The sequence below is a fragment of the Eucyclogobius newberryi genome, unplaced genomic scaffold, assembly GCF_026437365.1.
Source record: "Eucyclogobius newberryi isolate DKJ021-1_F unplaced genomic scaffold, fEucNew1.0.hap1 SCAF_3, whole genome shotgun sequence".
Lineage (NCBI taxonomy): Eukaryota > Metazoa > Chordata > Actinopteri > Gobiiformes > Gobiidae > Eucyclogobius > Eucyclogobius newberryi.
Genome location: NW_027315945.1, coordinates 29,167,015 through 29,186,300, shown reverse-complemented (window position 1 = coordinate 29,186,300; position 19,286 = coordinate 29,167,015). Strand labels below are relative to the sequence as shown.

At 41.2% G+C, this 19,286-nt stretch overlaps 2 protein-coding genes across 2 annotated transcripts in view; both read right to left on the bottom strand.

Moving 5' to 3' along the window:
- Positions 1 to 644: 644 nt before the first annotated feature.
- On the bottom strand, positions 645 to 3,580 carry LOC140374012 (protein Bouncer-like). Its single transcript, XM_072460771.1, has 3 exons — positions 3,455 to 3,580; positions 2,059 to 2,223; positions 645 to 953 (listed from the first exon to the last, which is right to left on the bottom strand). The coding sequence occupies exons 1-3, from the start codon at positions 3,507 to 3,509 to the stop codon at positions 721 to 723; spliced, it is 453 nt and encodes a 150-aa protein (XP_072316872.1). The 5' UTR covers positions 3,510 to 3,580; the 3' UTR covers positions 645 to 720.
- Positions 3,581 to 10,915: 7,335 nt separating this feature from the next.
- The window catches only part of LOC140374443 (uncharacterized), an 8,758-nt gene continuing 387 nt past the window's right edge, over positions 10,916 to 19,286 (bottom strand). Inside the window, exon 2 of the mRNA XM_072461338.1 lies at positions 10,916 to 11,852. Within this exon, the coding sequence (XP_072317439.1) occupies positions 11,046 to 11,849 (804 nt within the window). The 5' untranslated portion in view covers positions 11,850 to 11,852 and the 3' untranslated portion in view covers positions 10,916 to 11,045. The remainder of the gene's footprint in view (positions 11,853 to 19,286) is intronic.

Below are 19,286 nucleotides of genomic sequence, written 5' to 3'. Positions count from 1 at the left end.
ATTTCTGCACTTTTTGTTTATCTTTATGGCCAAATCACTTTTGCACAATACTTGAACTTCAACCAAAACATTTATAGGCATAAAGCACATTTGTGATTGGTAGTCAAAATATTCTCTTATTATCATTAGCAGGAGACTTTAAAAATATATGTGTACTGCCCAACTCTATTATCTGTTATTGATGGTTAGTAACTGCTGCTCAACGTGTTTCCAATAAATGTATTACTTTAAAATGTTCAACATAACCACAATAATTACTCAATTACAAAAGACATCTGAAAACCGGCTATTTTTAAATCCTATCCATTTTCTCAATTCACGTTCAAACATTTTCTTGGTTCTGTATCACTTCAGAACCAAAGCTGTTCAGTAGGCATGGTTCAATATGGATTTTTTTCTGCCAATGTCTAGATTGAATTTTTGAGTGTAATACAATTTGATGTATGTTTAACGTTGATTGTGTGAACAGCCATCTTTAGCTCAATTTATCTTCTAATGTTGTTTGTTTTTGACAAAGTAGGTTGTTTTTATTGTTGACATGTTTCGATGAGCAGCTGACAAAGCATGTCAAGGTCAAACAAATTACTTTGTCTTCAAAACATGGTCCATTTGTCTTTTATTTCCATTCACAACGCTAAATATCTTTCTAGTATACAAATCAAAATCCCTTAAATCAGCTGTTATCGATATTCACACCGATACATAGTCCATCCCTCCGTTTCAGTGCAGTCCCATAGAGTCTCCATCAAGACACCATGAAGACAGGACGAGCGCCGCGGCGCACAGGAGCAATGCGTTTAACGAGGGTTTGTGGCCGGAGTTACAGAAGGGCGTGTCGCAGCAGTGCTTGGTCATTGTAAAGACGGTTTTATTTGGGAAAAGCTCCACTGTCGACACCACGCTGCATTCCTCTGCTTTTGCACAGCCCAACGTCTTCACATCCAGCACGTCCGCTGCCAGGGAGACAAGAGGAGAGCAGTGTCTTTAAATAAAAAATGAGTCTGGGAAGAATTGAGTTTGTAACAAGCGGAAAAGGAGAACTAGCCCAAAAGTGTCGAGTTGAATAGACATTTAGCAGGACTGTAACGTGGTTAGCTGTATATTGTGACGGTGAAAAGTCTGGAGAAAGCTCCCGGGCAAAAATACATAATCTAATTTATTTATAACAGCAGCAATGTAAAAAAGCAAAGGGGCCTAGAAAATCCTGACTAAAAGACCTCCCCAAAATATGGAAACAACTGCTGTCCTTTTTCAATTTATAATAGTCAAAAGTAACATAATTTACTGAACATTACAGCATTTAATGTATTTATTTGTTTTTTAATTATCCTTTGAGGTTAATATGTGGCAAATATTATAGTGTTTGATTTTGGTGTAATTTGAGCTCTAACATTAGTTACATATCCTTTACAAACCTTTTTCAAACTTTGCCAGGCCCAAAATAATTTGGACTAAACCTGATCCAAACTGGACTATGTTAAAGGTGCACTTGGTATGTTTTATGTGCTACTTTCTTTCATGCAGATAGTATATATTGCTTTGCCTGAAATTTTCCACAGTATAGTTTATTTTTTGTTTTTTAAAACAAAACAAAAACACACACAAGAAACAGAAGATGACCCGCGAGGGTAGGAAATAAAAAAAAATTACATAGGAAAAAAATAAAAAAGAATTAAGGCCCAGATTGTCCAAAATAAAAGGCCCATTTGGTCCAAAGTCTTTCAAATTTCTAAATTTTCCACAGTATATTTTTATACAAATCTATCTTGCATTTATTATTCACATAAAGGTGTTTTTTGTCTTTAAAAAAGACCAAAAAAATCACCTGGAGCGTGTTTTATAACATTTTGTGGAACATGCCAGGCAAAACAACAACATGTAGAAAAGAAGGTTTCGGACAATTCAGCAGAAAGCTTACAGTTCACCGTTAAACCGTTAAGCATGAACCTGGACTTAATAATGACTTAACCAGGCCTGAACCAGGATTAACCTTTACTAATGACAGACTAAAACACACTAAAAAGGTGCAGAGCTCTTTAAGTCAAGGTGTGGCCGCACCTGCCTTCCCGCGGCCCGTGTAGCAGCGTTCTGTGGGGCTGCAGTTGGTTTTGGTGGTGTAGCACGCGTCCCAAAAGCCCAGGTCGCATTGGAAACACTCCAGAAAGTCCTCCTCCTCCTCAAACTCTGTGTCCATCATCTGCTCCGGCAGCTCCTCCTCTTCACCTGACAGCAACAACGCACCTTATTTCACATGCTTAACTTTAGAGAAGTTTGCTAGCACGTAATCTTCTTGACTATGCTGCTACTCAGAGATTTATGTAACCAGACGTTGGCACGGTTAGTACTCAGATAGTGTTTATTTGTTAAGTGACACCAGCAGTACTGCCAGGCTCGTACTTGATAATGATTTTACTCCATCTGGACTCCTTTTGTCCACTTATTTCTGGAAGTCTGTGGTCAGCATAATAGATTTAATAGTCTGAAAGATTCTGGCATTTACAAATGAGCTGGCTTTCTAGCTAGGAATAATAATATAATAATGTATATAGTGCTCAATGGTGATTCTCATTTTGGTGCATGTTTCATTTATGTGTAGCTATAAAAACATCTCACAATAAAACTTCGACAAAGTGATTGAAGTGTCTTGTCCAGTGACACAGGTCTGGGCTCAACATTTATCATATCTCTATCTTTTTTTTTTTACAATAAATTGTTCATTTAGAATCCTGCTTTAGAGTTGTTGTTGTTGTTGTTGTTGTTGGTGGTGGTGGTGGTGGTGGTGGTGGTATAAAGTCAATATTATCGTTTATCGTGATATATTTCTGTGGCAATACATCACACTTCAGTCTAATGACACAACAGAAGTGCCACGCCAACCAATATTTCATAACGTTGACTCTTTTCAATCTCTGAACAGGTCGGTCAAGTCTAGAGGTAATGTTTACGTGTTGTTGTCTGGATTGTGGCCGAATAGCAGGGTCTAGTGCTTTTGCTAACAGGCTAATCCCCCGGTTAAGATGTTGTTCAGTGAGGATCACAATCCTTATCCCATCTCATCTCGTTAGCCGCTGCTAGCTCAGGAGAACAAAACAGGACAAAAATGCACAATGCTGAGTTTCCTATTATCTCTAAACTGTCTTCTGTGCTTTAACTATAGAATGGCTCAGTTTTGCTATAAATTGTCTACTCTGAGCAATCAGTCTTTTAAATTTAAATATTTTTTTGGACTAAATGCATTTTAAGATACATAAATTGTACCTACAGTAGATGATATAATACACATTATATAACTTTGCTTGACTTTAGCTTCATAGCCCTTCAAACTAATCAAGACATCAGTGTATAAATCAAAATATCAACGTACAACTAATTCAACTGAAACTTTCCCATCATTCAGACCAAAGTCCTTGGACTTTGATCAAGTTGGAGCACTGACAGCTGCACAGGTTCTTACCTTGCACAGCCAGGAGCATTGTGACGGCAACAAGCCAGAAAACCAGTCCTTTCATTGTCTGTGGGCGACTTCTTCCAGTGACAGCAGCATGAGGACGGTTGCCGAGACAGGAAGTAGTGCTCAAATTGGATTAGATCGAGGGGCTCACCTGATGCTCTTTGTTCAAACCTGCTGCTGGCACGAGCCGAGCTGCGTTTTCCTATTATTTTATTTTTTGTACAAGATGTGAGCACTTTTGAATGGTTTGGATTTCAAATGGCTGTTGCTTTGCCTGGAATGTTTCACAGTATGGCATTATGCTCATCTATGTTGCATTTATTCAGTTACATGTGTTTTTTATGGCTAATTAAAGAACTTGGCTGGCACCTTAAGGCCGTGCAATTGATAGTATCTTAATCAGGATCAAGAGTTTTGTTGTTTATTTTTAATCGAGAGATTCACAACCAATCGCTCAGTAAAAGCATGTGATCTGGACAAGAGTTCAGACTTTAGAGGAACAAATGGGACTTTTGTGTGTTATTGTAAATGGCAATGATTAATACTCCAACTACTTGATGCGGGGTTTAATGTCATACTGTGGAACTTTCCTGGCAAAGCAATACCATCTCCATGGAGACAAGCAGGTTGCATATTGTGCCGTAAATTAGTCAGTTGATCTGTCTTTTTGGGTTTTGTGGTTTTTCTAAATTCTACATATGCATTCAAAAAAACATAAATATTGAAGACAGTAAGAAAGAGACTAGAAAGATATTAATTGTGCGGTTTGAGCCCAGTTTCATTCTGATGTAGACTTGATTTGGTCCTGTTTTAGACCTGGTTCACCCCGGCCTTGTCCAGGTTTAGTTCCGGGTTCTGTCCCAATTTTTAATATGACGTTTGTGCAGTCACGAATGCACTCTAAAACATGTTCAAAAGCCCCGGATATACTTTACACCACCTAAATAAATTCAAACCTACATAACAATGAATGTTTTGAATTCAAGACTAGATGGTGTTTCCGCAGCGCACTGTACAGGAAGAGCCAGAGTCGGCTCTACCTCCTGAGGAGACTCAGGTCTTTTGGAGTGACAGGGCCACTCCTGAAGACCTTCTATGACTCTGTGGTGGCATCAGCTCCTGTACGGTGTGGCCTGCTGGAGCAGCAGCATCACAGAGAGGGAGAGGAAGAGGCTGGACAGAGTCATCAAGAAGTCCAGCTCCGTCCTGGGCTGTGCTCTGGACTCGGTGCAGGAGGTGGGGGACAGGAGGGTCCTGGCTAGATTCACATCTATGCTGGACCATGAGTGTCACCCCATGCAGGACACTCTCTCTGCTCTGGAGAGCAGCTTCAGTGAGAGACTGATCCACCCTCGCTATGTGAAGGAAAGGTTCCGTAGGTCTTTCCTTCCTGCTGCTGTCAGACTTTATAACAAAAAACTGTTAGTACTGAACACTCGCAATACTGACCTAACCTAATACTGATGTGCAACTCTGTCATATGTGCAATTGCTGTTGGAATTCATGTGCAATTCATGTGAAATTCATGTGCAATCTATGTGCTGTCGTGACACATATTCATGTGCAATTACTGTCGTGATCACATGCAATGGTATTTATGTATTTATTTATTTATTTGTCTATGGGAGTTTTTATTTATTTATAGGAGATCTTCTACTGAAAGTGTTTTTCAGACTTCCTATAAGTGATCTGTTCTTCTGTATCTACCTCTGTATCTACCTGCGTTGCACCAATGAAATTTCCCCATGTGGGACAATAAAGGAATATCTTATCTTATCTTATCTTATCTTATCTCTGAAAGGGTTAAAGTTGAAAGCCTTTGCCAGCTCCATAACTGCATTCATTCACTACTGCTGACCTCGGTGCAGTTTTAAGTCCCTTTTGACCTGATGCTCAACTTTTCTAAGGCTCTCGAAAATCGGTTTAGACGCGGTCGCCAGTCGAATATTTACAAACTTGTAACTTATCCTCTTCTATAATGAAACGGAAATAACATGTGCCCAGTCAGCCAACAGTTAAGAGGCTTATGTGCCCTCTCCGTCCGTCTGGTCCGATGTGTGAATGAAACAACCTATGCACACAGATGCTCCAGGGCTCCCAGTCCAGGGATCCCGACGCTGCACGAACCTCGTCAGCGACTTATGTAACGCCGGAGTACGAGCGCTGAGGACTGAGGAGTGTTCGTGAGTTGTTACCGCAGCAGCAGTAGTGATGGCAGATCCCGAGAGTGCGATGCTGTTATGTGGGGATTTCACCTTCGAATCTGCTCTGATCAAAGGATTACTCAACAGGAGCTGGATTGTGCTGCCGTGTGGGTTTAAGATGGCAGATCGCAACATTCTGCACATGGCAGGAAGAAGAGCTGCAAGATGTGTAGAGATCAAATGGAAATCACAAGATGAATGGGACAAAGACAAGATATCTAATAATAAACCTGCTAAAGCTGTACTTTGAACTTTGGACCAATTTTTCCCATCCTGTTTTGTCTCAAGTACACCCTAAACTTTGTCTCACGCTAGATTTACATCCTAAATTGGTTTTAAGATTATACATTGATCATTTAAGTAGTATATCGTCAAATATTAAAACATTGTCTTGTTTTATGGATATTGATCTCCAAAATGCTCAAATGTTAATTCAAATTAGGGCCACAACTAACAATTAACTAATTATTTTGTTAATCTGGCAATTATTCTTTCGATCAATTTGTTTTTTAGATGACAAAAACCCATAAGATTTCTATCAAATTTGACTGAGATGAAGCTAAAGAGAGGCACTTGAGAATATAAAAATAGTTTGAGCATTTCTACAACATTATTCTTTCATTAAAGACACCCATTTTATTTGTTTCTAGGGCTGTAGTTGACTATAAATTATTGGTCGACCAATTAGTCAACTAAAAGGAGGTGAGACAAAAGCGGTCAAAACTATTCTCAAAAGACTACATCTGCACAGGAGTTCATGCAAAAACTACTATTTATACAGAAATGTAGTAAACTGTAGTTTAAACTCTAGTAAAATGTATTAGAGAGCTATAAATTAGCTATAAACTATAGCTATAAACTCAAAAATCTCAAGCTAAGTCCCTCCATATCCTTTTTGCTATTGTCTCAAGTGAATTATTGTAATCTAAATTAGTCGAATCATTAAAATGTTGCTCGACAAAGACACCATCGACCGGTCAATCGACTAAAGACTTAAAACCCTACATGTTTCTTGAGTCTGAGACATAAAAACTCTTCCCTCAGCACATGGCATGTTCTGAAGTCTGTGTCTGGGTTAGAAAACGATTATTTGATTACTAAATTAGTTGATAATTGTTTTCTGATGATCAATCATGGTAGTTGCGATTAATCAGTTCACTTGTTTCAGTCCCAATTAAAATACTATTACATTTGACCTTTGAAACCTCTACAAACATGTGATTCTTGCATTTGTTTTTAGCGCTACATTTTTCTATTCTCCCAAAAGTGAATGTCCCTTGACTTGAAGGTGCATTGTGCAATTTTTCTGCCACCCACTCATCTCCTTATGAATGCTCTGTGTAAAAAGTTCTACCATATGACATTAAAGCTCATCAACCTTGTGTTTATTCAATTACAGCTGTTTTTAATGCCTCAAAAATACTTGGTACTCAACAAATTCTTACTGCGAGCGGCGGCGCCTCTCCACAGATCTCACCTGGATCTTGGCCTCCTCTGGAAAAGTTACATATTGGTGGATTTTATTGCTGTTATTGAGTTTTTGTTTCATGTGGATTTGCCCGGTAATGATTCAGATGTATTCACCACAACAGCTGCATGTTTGAGTTGTCTGCCTTCACTTAAACGCGACAGACCAATAATGTGATCCGAAGCCCGTTTGAGTGTCTGGTCTGAATGTGCGTGTCGTGCGCTGTGGCCATGTTTCTTGACTGCGTTCCCAACAGCCTCCTTCGCACTTATCACTCAGAAAAGCAGCTCGCTCCTCAGCTTCACACATTCAGCAGCGCCTCGCAGCATGAGCTCTGTGCAAAATTAGCATGTTCGATATTTGTTAAAGGATTTTATTTTCTGCTGCTGGTGCTGGTGGTGGTGTGGTGACCATTGGTACAACAGGAATTCCACAAATATTGAACCAGACAGTTTGGTGTTAAATTAGCTCCTCAAACGACTAAAATTAAGTCTCTCAGATTGAATAATAACAATAAATAAGTAAAATAATAGTTGTTGTACATAAGATGAGAACTTCACCGGGTCATGGTACAGGCCAGATCTGTGGAGAGGCGAGCCAGTTCACAATAAGAATGCACATTTTTTTAGCGAAACACCTGTAATTGTAAAAGTGCAAGACAGATTACTTTAAAGCCAAACTGTGGAACATTTTAGGCAAAGCTGGTACATCATGGAGATAAGCAGGTGGTGGACCCCCAACTTTAAAGGTTATATAGTGCACCTTTAAAGGACACTTATTATGCATTTGTTTGAATTGACACTTTAAACATGCTCCTTATATGGCCCCTATATTTTGGCATCTCGAACTTAAATTAATGCATTTATCTATGGAAAGCACACAATACTTTATATCAGCCAGGCGTTCCCTCATCAGGATTTGTGTTAGCAAGCTATCCACTGGCATGGGGAAACAAACATAAGCTAGCTCTAAGCACGTGGTTGTGATGAATGTGATTTGATGTCAGAAATGCTCAGAATGAGTCTGACGATGATTTATGAAGCTAAAAACAGCACAAAAGATCTCGGCGCGCTGCCTATGACATCACAAAAAAGGGAAATTTGAAACCAAGTGTTTTTATGAGGCTCAAAGGGAGAGGATTCATCAAACAAGCGTGATTGAAGCTAAATACAATGTTTTTGACAAGGAAAAACTGGTTAAAAACACAAAAACATGAATCTTGCATAATAGGTGACATTTAAAGTGTGTGAACTGAACACAATCAGTAAAGAATAAAGTTCACCTTTAAATAACCACGTTAGAATTTTGTATAAAGTAGAATTACACACAGATCCATGCTGAGGTGTCCCAAAGTGGGCTAGTTTTAAAAGACGTTTTACTTAGTTGTTTATTACCACACATGTTGAAGAATCTCTTCACATGCTAATGGAAAAAGTTACAAATGAAGCCACTAAACTTCCACCTGGTGTTTTTTAAACCCTTATTGTCTGTAAGTAGGAAAATGTGTGGCTGTGGCTCACAAATGTCTCCACTCTTCGGTCTCAAGTCGTCATCTGGATGGCAGGATCCCAGCGTGAACCCAGACAAAAATAACCTAAAACAAGTCCTTAAACACCTATAAAACTCTCAGCCTCATCTCGAGGGTAATTAGAGGAAGAATGCCCCTAATAATTAAAATCCTCCCTGTTTTTCTAGCCTGTTTCATAAATGAGCCTCTTTCTGCTAATGATACCAAATGATTGTTGTTTGGATTGTTGTGCCGTGGCATGATCTTTAAGAGGTGCACTTTCTGAATAAAGCGTAGGAATGATGAGCAGATGAAAGGTCAGTTTGGTGGGAGAGTGAGCTACGCTGATCACGAGAGAGCTTTTCACAGAGCTGCTGTCAGAATAACTCACTGTTGCTCCATCCGGCTGTGCTCTTTTCAATCCAAGCTGTGATTTAAGAAACGCTTTAGGATCTTATTCGTCATGTTTGGAGGAGGCATGCCTTGGCTGTGAGAATTAAAAATAAATGAATCACCGTATACTTGAGGCTATGTTTTTGCACCAAACGGGTTTTTAGAATGAGCTGGAGGTGGGCGATATAGCAATATACGATTGGTAATGAATATATTGAATTATTGATGATATCGTAAATGTTGTGTTGAATTTGTGCAAAATGTGAATGTAGGGATTTCCTTTTAAAACAGTCTCAAAATCAGCTGATAAAAGTAAACATTGAATAAAAATACTATGTTACCTTTCAAACAAGTGATATTTCTGACAGTCTTTTCAAATTTGTCATATACTTAAACCTCAACTTATACATTTAAAGACGCACTTTGGCTCATTTCTGTTGGATTGACAAAATATCTTTTACCATTATTGTATGCTCCAAAAAAAAAGAAGATATACATTTTGTTCAACCATTATTATGACCCTTTGACTACCTACCAACCTGTAGAAGTTGTAATATGATTCAGAGCTTTTCTGTTTCGTGGACGTTGCCGCTCTTCTTATTCAGCCTCAGTCAGAATGAGTGACAGCTGAAGTTGACCAATCACAGTGAGCGTTCAGAAAATAGCTTCACTTACCTCTTAAAGGCAAAACAAACTTCAGAAAGTGCATGAGCGAGATTAGATAAAGACTGATTTGAAGTCTAATCCCGCTCACTCTCCTCAGTTAAAGTGGTAGAAGACGCTGCTGTGTGAAGCACCCAGCAGATTTCCTCTAAAATCCTTCCCGTTGTCCTAATTTGGTCCAAAAGAGATTGTCTTAAAGGGATTTTCGGAGTGCGATCCAAAAGGCGAATTGTCAGTTGACATCAAAAGGCACCGCGCTTCGATCTGCGGCTGAGTCAGAGCAAAATGTGGGACAAAAACACAGTTTCTGCAGACACTGAGTCAGATTGCACCACTCGGAGGCACCGCCAGCAACACACTTGTTTATTCGGGAATGCTTCAAATCTGCTTGTATGAATTATAACATGACCAAATCTATAGAACTTGTTATCTTGTAGTTCAGTACTCTTACATTTGATGCAGCTCTTTGCACAAACTCAGCACCGTCTACTTCCCCCACCCACTCCTCCTGCAGCTTTCCTTCACTTTCTGCAATTTGATTATGTGAGCATTTCAGATGCAAGACGGGGGCTTTATACAACTCTATGGCAGATTTACAGTTTTAGAAAGAAATATCCAAATGAATGATCCACAAGTGTTGAACTTCATTGTAATTACTTAAGGATTAGCTCCAAAATGAATGTCCGTGTAAACCCACTGTTGTCCAGGTAGGTTCTACAGAAAAATAGAATGTAACTCTGTCAACTGGGCCAAAGTTTTAAGACCAAAGACGTTTCGTCACTCATCCAAGTAGCTTTTTCAGTTTCTCGGACAGAACTGGTGAGTCACTGCATTATATCTGTCTGAAGGGAGGAGCTAACTAGACTGAAACTAGTGGCTGTAAGTAAATGTATTAACTACCCTCATATACCTACGGTACTCTATTATCTGCCCTAAGGTGTGAATTGTCACCCGAGTCATATTTTACCCAATTGTTCTTTATTTAACTCCTTTAGAATGTTAGTGTGAGTGTAGTTCGGTCAGATATTAAGGCCGTGACTCACCAGCTCTGTCAGAGGAGCTGAAGAAGCCACTTAGATCAGTAGCAAAATATATTCACCAAATTGCACCATTCAATTTTCACCTGCCCTCCAGCTCATTCATGTTGTGATGTCACATCCAACATCCAACCTCATCCATGCTCTTCATGAGTGACAGGCGGATTCAACCAATCACAGTGAAGCGTAAACTCTCAGCAGAAGACTATAACTTTGATACCTTTTAAAGGCAGTAAAAGCTGGTAAGCGAACATACATTTAAAGAATTCATCGTGACATTGCCCACCTCTGATTTGAATAACACAGTGTACATTAGTCCTCTTCAAAATTCAGTTGGCAGAGGCGATGCTGTCCGTGTGTTATAGTTGTCCTCCGTGGCGTTATAGGAGTCCGAGCAAACAGAGGAGCAAGAGATGGAGAGGCAGGGGGAGGCAGGGCGCTGTGGTCGGGGCTCATGGTGGTACAAAACACAAGCCAAAAGCGTCTGTCCCTTCTCTGCGCCTCTTTTCCGCTCCGCGTTTTCTTTCTCTGCACTTTCCCGTTGAAAGGTGGCCACTGCTGGCTTTATTGGTTTGCTTCTTTGGACTTGTGGGGGTGGTGCTAGCGGAGGAAGTGGAGGAGATGGGCTCTTGTTTTGAGAAAGCGGGAGCAAGCGTGCCGGAGTGGCCCACGCCACCTGCTCTCCCTCCTGCGCCCCAAAACTATCCTCCCACCCGATCCCCGCTTTCAAATCCTCAAGGTCGTCGAATTTCTCTTGCCGTTTGACCTCCCTGTCCCGGTTCTCGTAGAGCAACGTCGCCGCGCAGATGAAGATGAACAAACCGATGCCCATTACGATGGGCCCAGCGAGTTTCATCCTGTCCACGTGCGTGCTGCCCCGTCCTCCCGTCGCCGGTTTGGGGGGCGCCGAGACGTAACCCGCTATGGCGACGCACAAGCCGACCAGGACGACGCACACGCCCAACATGAGCCACACCCCCGGGGCGGATCGCAGGGGCAGGCGGGTCCGGAGGGCTCGACCTTTCTTCAGGTGGCGGTGGCAGGCGGCGGGGCAGGCGGCGGAGGAGGAGGAGGTGGATTTGGAGGAGGAGGGGCTACACACAGGGCTGGCAGCAGCAGCAGTCATCCTCTGGCTTTAAACTGGACAGAGGAACACATCAGGAAGGGAAAGTTAAAGGGGCTGTACGCTTTTTTCTCATGTTATAAAGTCAAATCTGTTTCCATCAGCACATTTTATCGTAACAGTAGCTCTTGTCGGTCAAAATGAGACCACATGGCGCTAACTGCATATAATTTTTGTTGTTGCTGTTGTTGTGTTTCTTTTAATGGCGGTTTGCATAAGAAGAAGAAAAAAGTGCAAAGCAGGAAGTGCATTGTTAGCATGCTAGTTGCTAAGGTACAGCACCTTTAAGATAAGTCAATTTAACAATAGAAGCAACAGGCATTATAATAGCTTTAAAGGCTTATGTTTTTGTTTGGGGGTCTGCCACCGTCTTGTCTCCATTGAGATGTTATTTGCTTTGCCTAAAATGTTCCACAGAATGATATTAAACTTATGTTGTTTGTATACATTAAATCATGAAAAAATACTTTGAACACCTGCATTCGTCCTGTAACCAGGCTTGCCTCGTTGCAGATCTGACCTGTACCATGGGCTGGTAGCATAATTTGCTTGTCTCCTTGGAGGCAAAGCAATAACAACCCTATGAATACTGTCATATTCATGCGCAATACTCTGACATGTCAATCATATTGGTGCAATATTCTCCGTCCATATAACTGCTGTAAAGGCAAGGCAAGTTTATTTGTAGAGCACATTTCATACACAAGGCAATTCAAAGTGCTTCACAGCAGGAAAAATGCATTCAAATCACAAAGAAATTACAGAAACAGAAATACAATAAAATTAACTAAATTAAAAATTATCAATCCAACTGATTTTCTAAACTAATAAAATCACAAACAAAAGAGAAGAGTGCAAAGAAAAAATCCTTTCAGTCATATGCGCAGCTAAACAAAACTGTTTTTAGCTTAGATTTGAACATTGTCAGAGTAGAAGCCTGTCTCACATCTTCAGGAAGACTGTTCCAGATTTTAGCTGCATAAAACTGAAACGCAGATTCCCCATGTTTTGTCCTGACTCTGGGCACCAGCAGGAGGCCGGTCCCTGAGGTCCTCAGAGTCCGAGATGGTTCATATGGCACTAACATATCCAAGATATACTTTGGTGCTAGGCCATGGAGAGACTTGTACACAAGCAGACCTGCTTTAAAGTCTATTCTCTGAGCCACAGGGAGCCAGTGCAGAGACCTGAGAACAGGACTAATGTGATCATACTTCCTGGTTCTAGTCAGGACCCGAGCAGCAGCGTTCTGGATGTACTGCAGCTGTTTTACAGCTCGTTTGGAGAGGCCAGTGAGCAGGCCGTTACAGTAGTCTAATCTACTGGAGACAAACGCATGGATAAGTCTCTCTAAATCTGGTTTTGACACTATATTTTTGATTTTGGCAATGTTTTTTAGATGGTAAAAAGCTGCTGATGTTATTGATTTGACGTGGCTATTAAAGTTCAAGTCTGAGTCCATTATTACCCCCAGATTTCTAATTTGGTTTGTAGGTTTTAGAGCGAGACTCTGGAGGTGACCGCTAACACTTTCTCTTTGTTTCTGTGGGCCAAAAACAATTATTTCAGTCTTGTCTGAGTTCAGCTGGAGAAAGTTGTTTTGCATCCACACACTGATCTGTTGGATGCAGTGACAGAGTGAATCTACTGGTCCATAGTCACCTGCCGATAGTGAAACATAGATTTGAGTGTCGTCTGCATAATTGTGATAGGACACATTTTCACTGCGTATCAACTGACCTAACGGCAGCATGTAGAGGTTGAACAGAAGAGGACCCAGGACTGACCCTTGGGGCACTCCACAGGTCAGGGTCATGTGGTCTGAGACACAGCTACCAATTTCAACAAAGTACTTCCTGTCTTCCAGATAGGACCTTAACCAGTTTAGGGCAGTGCCAGTGATGCCCACCCAGTCCTCTAGTCTCTGTAAGAGGATCCCATGATCGACAGTGTCAAAAGCAGCACTCAGATCTAACAGAATTAAGACTGAGGCTTTGCCCATGTCAGTGTTCAGGCGGATGTCATTTGTCACCTTGACAAGAGCAGTCTCAGTGCTGTGATGAGGTCTAAAACCTGACTGAAAAACATCAAATGAGTTGTTTATTAAGAGGAAATCTGTGAGCTGTTGGTAAACAACCTTTTCAAGGACTTTGCCCCAAAATGGCAGATTAGAGATGGGCCGGTAATGACTCAGTACTGCGGCATCAAGACTGCTCTTCTTTAGGAGAGGCTTTATGACCGCAGTTTTCAAAGACATTGGGAATGTTCCAGATTGAAGCGACATGTTAACTATGTGAGTGAGTGGTGCTAACAAACTGTTCAGCACAGACTTTAGAAATCTGGTGGGTAACACATCAAGGCAGCATGTAGATGAACTCAGACTGGTGATGATCTCATGGACAGTTTTATCAGTTACTGGTGCAAAGTGAGTTAGCTCTAAGTGTCTTGGTGGTTTTAGGGTAATTTTTTGCATTGTGGGATTTATAGCATTTTTAATGCCCTGAACTTTGTCATTAAAGAATAATGCAAACTCATTACACTTGGATGTGGAAATGAGTTCTAACGGCAGCTGAGCTGGAGGGTTTGTTAATCTGTTTACTGTGGCAAACAGGACACGCGAGTTGTTACTGCAGCTTCCAATTATTTCAGAAAAATATCTTTCCCTAGTTCTACATAAGATTAGGTTGTACATGTTCAGCTTTTCTTTGTAAATCTCTTTTTGAACCTGGAGCTTTGACTTGCGCCATTTCCGTTCGGCCCTGCGGCACTCCCTTTTCTGTGCCCTGACCGAATCATCATTTCTCCACGGCGCCTTCTGCTTATTTTTTTACCATTTTAGCCTTTATAGGGGCGATGGTGTCCAGAACATTCAAAACACTAGATGTAACAGAGTTCAACAAATCATTTACATTAGAACATGAGACATTTTCAAAGTTTATCATTTCCATAAACAGTGCACCTGTGCCATCACTTATGTGTCTCCTCTGAACAACTGCAGGACCAACCGGAGGTTTGGGAGAAACAGACAGGTCAAAGAAGACACAGAAATGATCAGACAGAGCAACATCGATCACATTAACATTTGAAATATTTACCCCCTTTGTAATTATGAGATCTAGAGTGTGTCCTTTGCTGTGGGTGGGGCCTCTCACATGCTGAATAAGACTGAAGGTTTCAAGGACAGCATCAAGCTCTTTAGCGTTTCTGTCACAAATATTATCAACATGCACATTGAAATCACCTGTAATGACCAAACCATCAAAGTCTGTGCATATGACTGAAAGCATCTCAGTAAAATCATCAATAAAACCTTGGCAGTGCTGGGGAGGCTTGTATAAAACAATGAAGAGAATGGATGGAGACCGTTTTAGCTCCATTTTAAAGGATACATACTCAAATGATGAAAACACCCCAAAAGACAACCTGCGGGTAATTATTTCATCTCTAAAGACAGCACAGACTCCACCCCCTTTTCTGTTTTCTCGTGTTTCAGATTCAAACCTAAAGTTGGGTGGAGCAGATTCTATCAGAACTACATTTCCTGTGTTTTTGTCAAGCCATGTTTCAGTTAAAAACATAAAATCAAGATTATAAGAAGAAATAAAAATATAGCCGCAAGCGGCAATGATCGGCCCTCGCTACGCCGCCGCCACGCCGCAAGAGGAGGGGGCGCTAACGCGCCCCAATTGTCCTTTTATTACGCCTACTGCTGAATCTGTGACGCTGTCACATCTTCTCCCCTTTGTTTTACCATCAAAAAGCAATTTTATTTTGAATTCTTGGCAAAATGTGCGGCACAGACACCGTGACTCTTTGAATAAAAATGTGGATAACTTTTGATGGTCCACCCCTGAAGATGAGTCTCACCAAATTTCAGGTTAATATATCTAACGCCCTAAGAGGAGTTTGTGAAAGTATAAAGTGTAAACATGTTCTGGCGATTTCCCCATTGGAATAACATGGAAGGTTTCGGTCATCGTTACGGCAACGCCATAACAATTATGACATGGGTCTCATTGACTTTTTTGATGGGGATGCCAAAATTGAGTTGTGTGTCAAATTTCATATAATTTCGCAAAACTAAATATTTAACCTCCATATAAAATCTGTAGGGGGCGCTGTGGCTCCAAATTAATTTATTTCACTTCAAGTAGGTTTAGGGCAAAGAGTTTAACAACTGATTCTAATTTGACGCAATTCGGACTTTATCTGCGCAAACGGCAGAAATGTTAAATTTGGGAGATTTCTGAAATTCTTGCTACAGTTTGCGGCTTCGACGCACAGAGACCGTGACAGGTATCAATGTAATTTGGATAACTTTTGATGTCCCACTCCTCAGTAGCATTTTCACCAAATTTCAGCTTTTTAGGGCCAACGCCCTGGGAGGAGTTCGTAAAAGTACGACGTTTGGAAAAACTCCGAAGTCATGTTTAGCCATTTTTGAAGCAATATGGCCGACATTTGGTTGGGCGGACGGCGTTGCCGTAATAATATTTTTTACTTCTCTTGTCACCATCTATCTCTGCGCCAAATTTCATGATTCTACGATCAGATTTTTTTTGGGTCATTTCCCATCTCTCAATGCATTTTTGGTACATTTGGGGGCGCTGACGCGCCAATTTTTTTTATTTTAGAAAAGGGAAATAGCCAGAATGTAGAGAGGCACGATTTTTAGAGGTGTGCAAATTTTTGTGACTTTTCGTCAATGTTCACTGGGTGAAAAATAGGGGGGTTGGTCCCGAGAAGAAGAAGAAAGAAAGAAAGAAAGAATAATATTCCGATACGAAAACAATGTTTCCCATTTTTCAAATATCATAAACTATACATTTTCGGAAAGCGCTCGCGCTTTCCTACCTCATGGTGTGGGTCCCTGGTCACTGACGGGTACTTTCGTTAATTTTGAGTGGGCTCCGCCCACTTTGTGTTTTTGGCCCTCTATACAGTAATAATGTTCAAATTTGCAGTACATGCTTATATGCACGGAACATGCAAGAGATGGGGAACGTATTCGTGAGCTACTTAGCGCAAATGAGTGCTTTATATGAGGATCTCAATGTAAAGTGCTCGTTTAGTGCGCACTTTTGAACGGGCTTCGCCCGTTTACAACGGTAATGTTCCATTTTCCTACTACTAATTAGTATGCACGGGGCGTGCATGAGTGAAGGAGTGCGTTAGTGAGTGTTTGGAAGTGGGCGAGCGCTTCGCGCTCGATTTCGTGCGCACTACGTGCGCACTTTTGCAGCCGTGCTTCGCACGGCCTTACGAGATTAATAGGCCTCTCGCCAGCTTGTGGCGCTCGGGCCTAATTATTAATTAAGAGAGATTTGTTACATAAGGATCTGACATTTAGCACAGCAAGTTTCAGACTAGTTTCAGTGAGACTGGGCTTTATCTTTTCACAGGGAATATGAATCACATTTCTCAGATTGGGCCTGACTCGCATTTTGTTTTTCCATCTGTGTGATGATGTGACTACAGAAATAGCACTAGGGGGGGCTCTTTTTACATAGGGCCCCGGGTTGGTTTGATTTTTAATGTGACAATAAGTCCCGGCAACGCTGAGACCCAGTGCATCCTAGCTATGGGAGATACCAGGTGAAAGGCGAGGTTGGATGGGTGGTGGGGCTTTTGTAGCCAAGGAGAGTTTGGGACCAGGTGAGAGGCGAGGGGGGATGGGTGGTGGGGCTTTTGTTGGTGTAGTCGGCTTGTGCAGGGAAGAGTTGATAAGTATTGGCATAGCCCTTGCTATATTGGGCGTGAGTGGAGCCATCTTAATGCCTGATTTGATCAGACTTTCAAAATGGCTGGGAAGGCCCATGGGTGAGAGTGGAGATGAGAAGGAGAATGATGAATCTTTAGTGGGAGTAGATGTTGCAGGGGGAACCCAGGGCTGGTGTGAAGGCAGGGGCGATGACAGGGATGTGTTTGGGCTTGTCACAGATGGGTCCAAGGCCTTTGAAGATTGTTCCTTTGCTGGAGGCGGTGGAGGTGAATGTGGAGCAGCTGGAGCTGAATCCTTTGCTGGTGGTGGTGGAGCAGCTGCTGATGAATCCTTTGGTGGAGGCTGAGGTTGTGGTGCTTTTGATGTTGAAACATTGGCTCGGTCTCTGGCTGATGGAGCAGGAATTCTTCTCTCATTCCTCTCTTCTCTAACTATCTGCTCAGGACCCTGTCCAGGCCCAGTCCAATGCCTCAGAGCGTGGAGCAGGTTCTCTGTCAGCACCCTCACTCCACCTCTGCATAGGTGGGGGCCATTTCTCTTAAACAGGTCCTCTCGTTTCCAGAATAGATAGAAGTTCTCAATGTAGTGTAGTCCTCTCGGTGAACACTCTTTGGACAGCCATGTGTTCAGCTGAAGAAGCCGGCTAAACTTGTTTATCCTCCTGTCGATGTTTGGATCTGACCTGTACCATGGGCTGGTAGCATAATTTGCTTGTCTCCTTGGAGGCAAAGCAATAACAACCCTATGAATACTGTCATATTCATGCGCAATACTCTGACATGTCAATCATATTGGTGCAATATTCTCCGTCCATATAACTGCTGTAAATAAGAGTGTTACTTTTGTTACTATTATTATTATTATTATTATTATTATTAAGAGTGTTTTTTTAAGTTTTCAATAAGTTATCAGTTCTTTTACTTCTGTACCTACTTTGTGTTGCAACATTGGACATTTATGGAGACAACCAGAAAAGTGACATAGTGCACCTTTAACAATAGAGGCCAACTTGCCAAATGCTAGTAATGCTTTTTTCCCTATGAGTTTCAGAATGGTGAATAATAAGCACTTAACACTTTAAAACTAAATTGTTTATCTTTTGAATGGTTGAAAGTCCTCAAAATGTTTAATAAAACAGCACGCTGTGATGTAAACGACTTCTTTAGCCACAGCTCCAATGACACGTCTCTTCTCTGACCAATACTCACTCACACAAGTGTCATGCTCAAGGACACAACAAAAGCATGTGCCCCGCTTGCAGCTACAAGACATATCACCTTTAATAACCAGGGGTCCACGAGCACTTACCAGGGAGTATTTACAATTATAATCATTTAAGTTTTTAGAGGAAGATGTCATTTGAATCAAAATGTTCTTTGTAGTAAATGTCACTCCTCTGAGATTTTGATTTTGTACATCAACATCACTAAAACAAGAAAACAAAATAGTCATAATTGACAATATTCTATATGAAACAGATTTATTTGCATAATAAAAGGTTGGTCTTGGTATTTAATCATTATCAGAGTGTAAAGTGTGAAGATAGAACACACTGAACACAATAAAGGCCATTAAACATCACATCATATTCAAAGTCCTCAGAATTAGACAAGTGTCTCTCAAACTAAAGCGCTGCGGCTCCTCGTGTCTCTGTGGAGTAGAAGCAAAGCGCCCACACAAACTGAACACAAACTGAACACAAACTGAACACAAACTGA

Coding starts and splice junctions, on each gene's coding strand:
- LOC140374012 (XM_072460771.1), bottom strand. CDS start 3,509: ATGAAAGGACTGGTTTTCTGGCTTGTTGCCGTCACAATGCTCCTGGCT. Junction 2,224..3,454: donor AATGCTCCTGGCTGTGCAAG/GTAAGAACCTGT, acceptor TGTTGCTGTCAG/GTGAAGAGGAGGAGCTGCCG. Junction 954..2,058: donor CACGGGCCGCGGGAAGGCAG/GTGCGGCCACAC, acceptor TCTCCCTGGCAG/CGGACGTGCTGGATGTGAAG.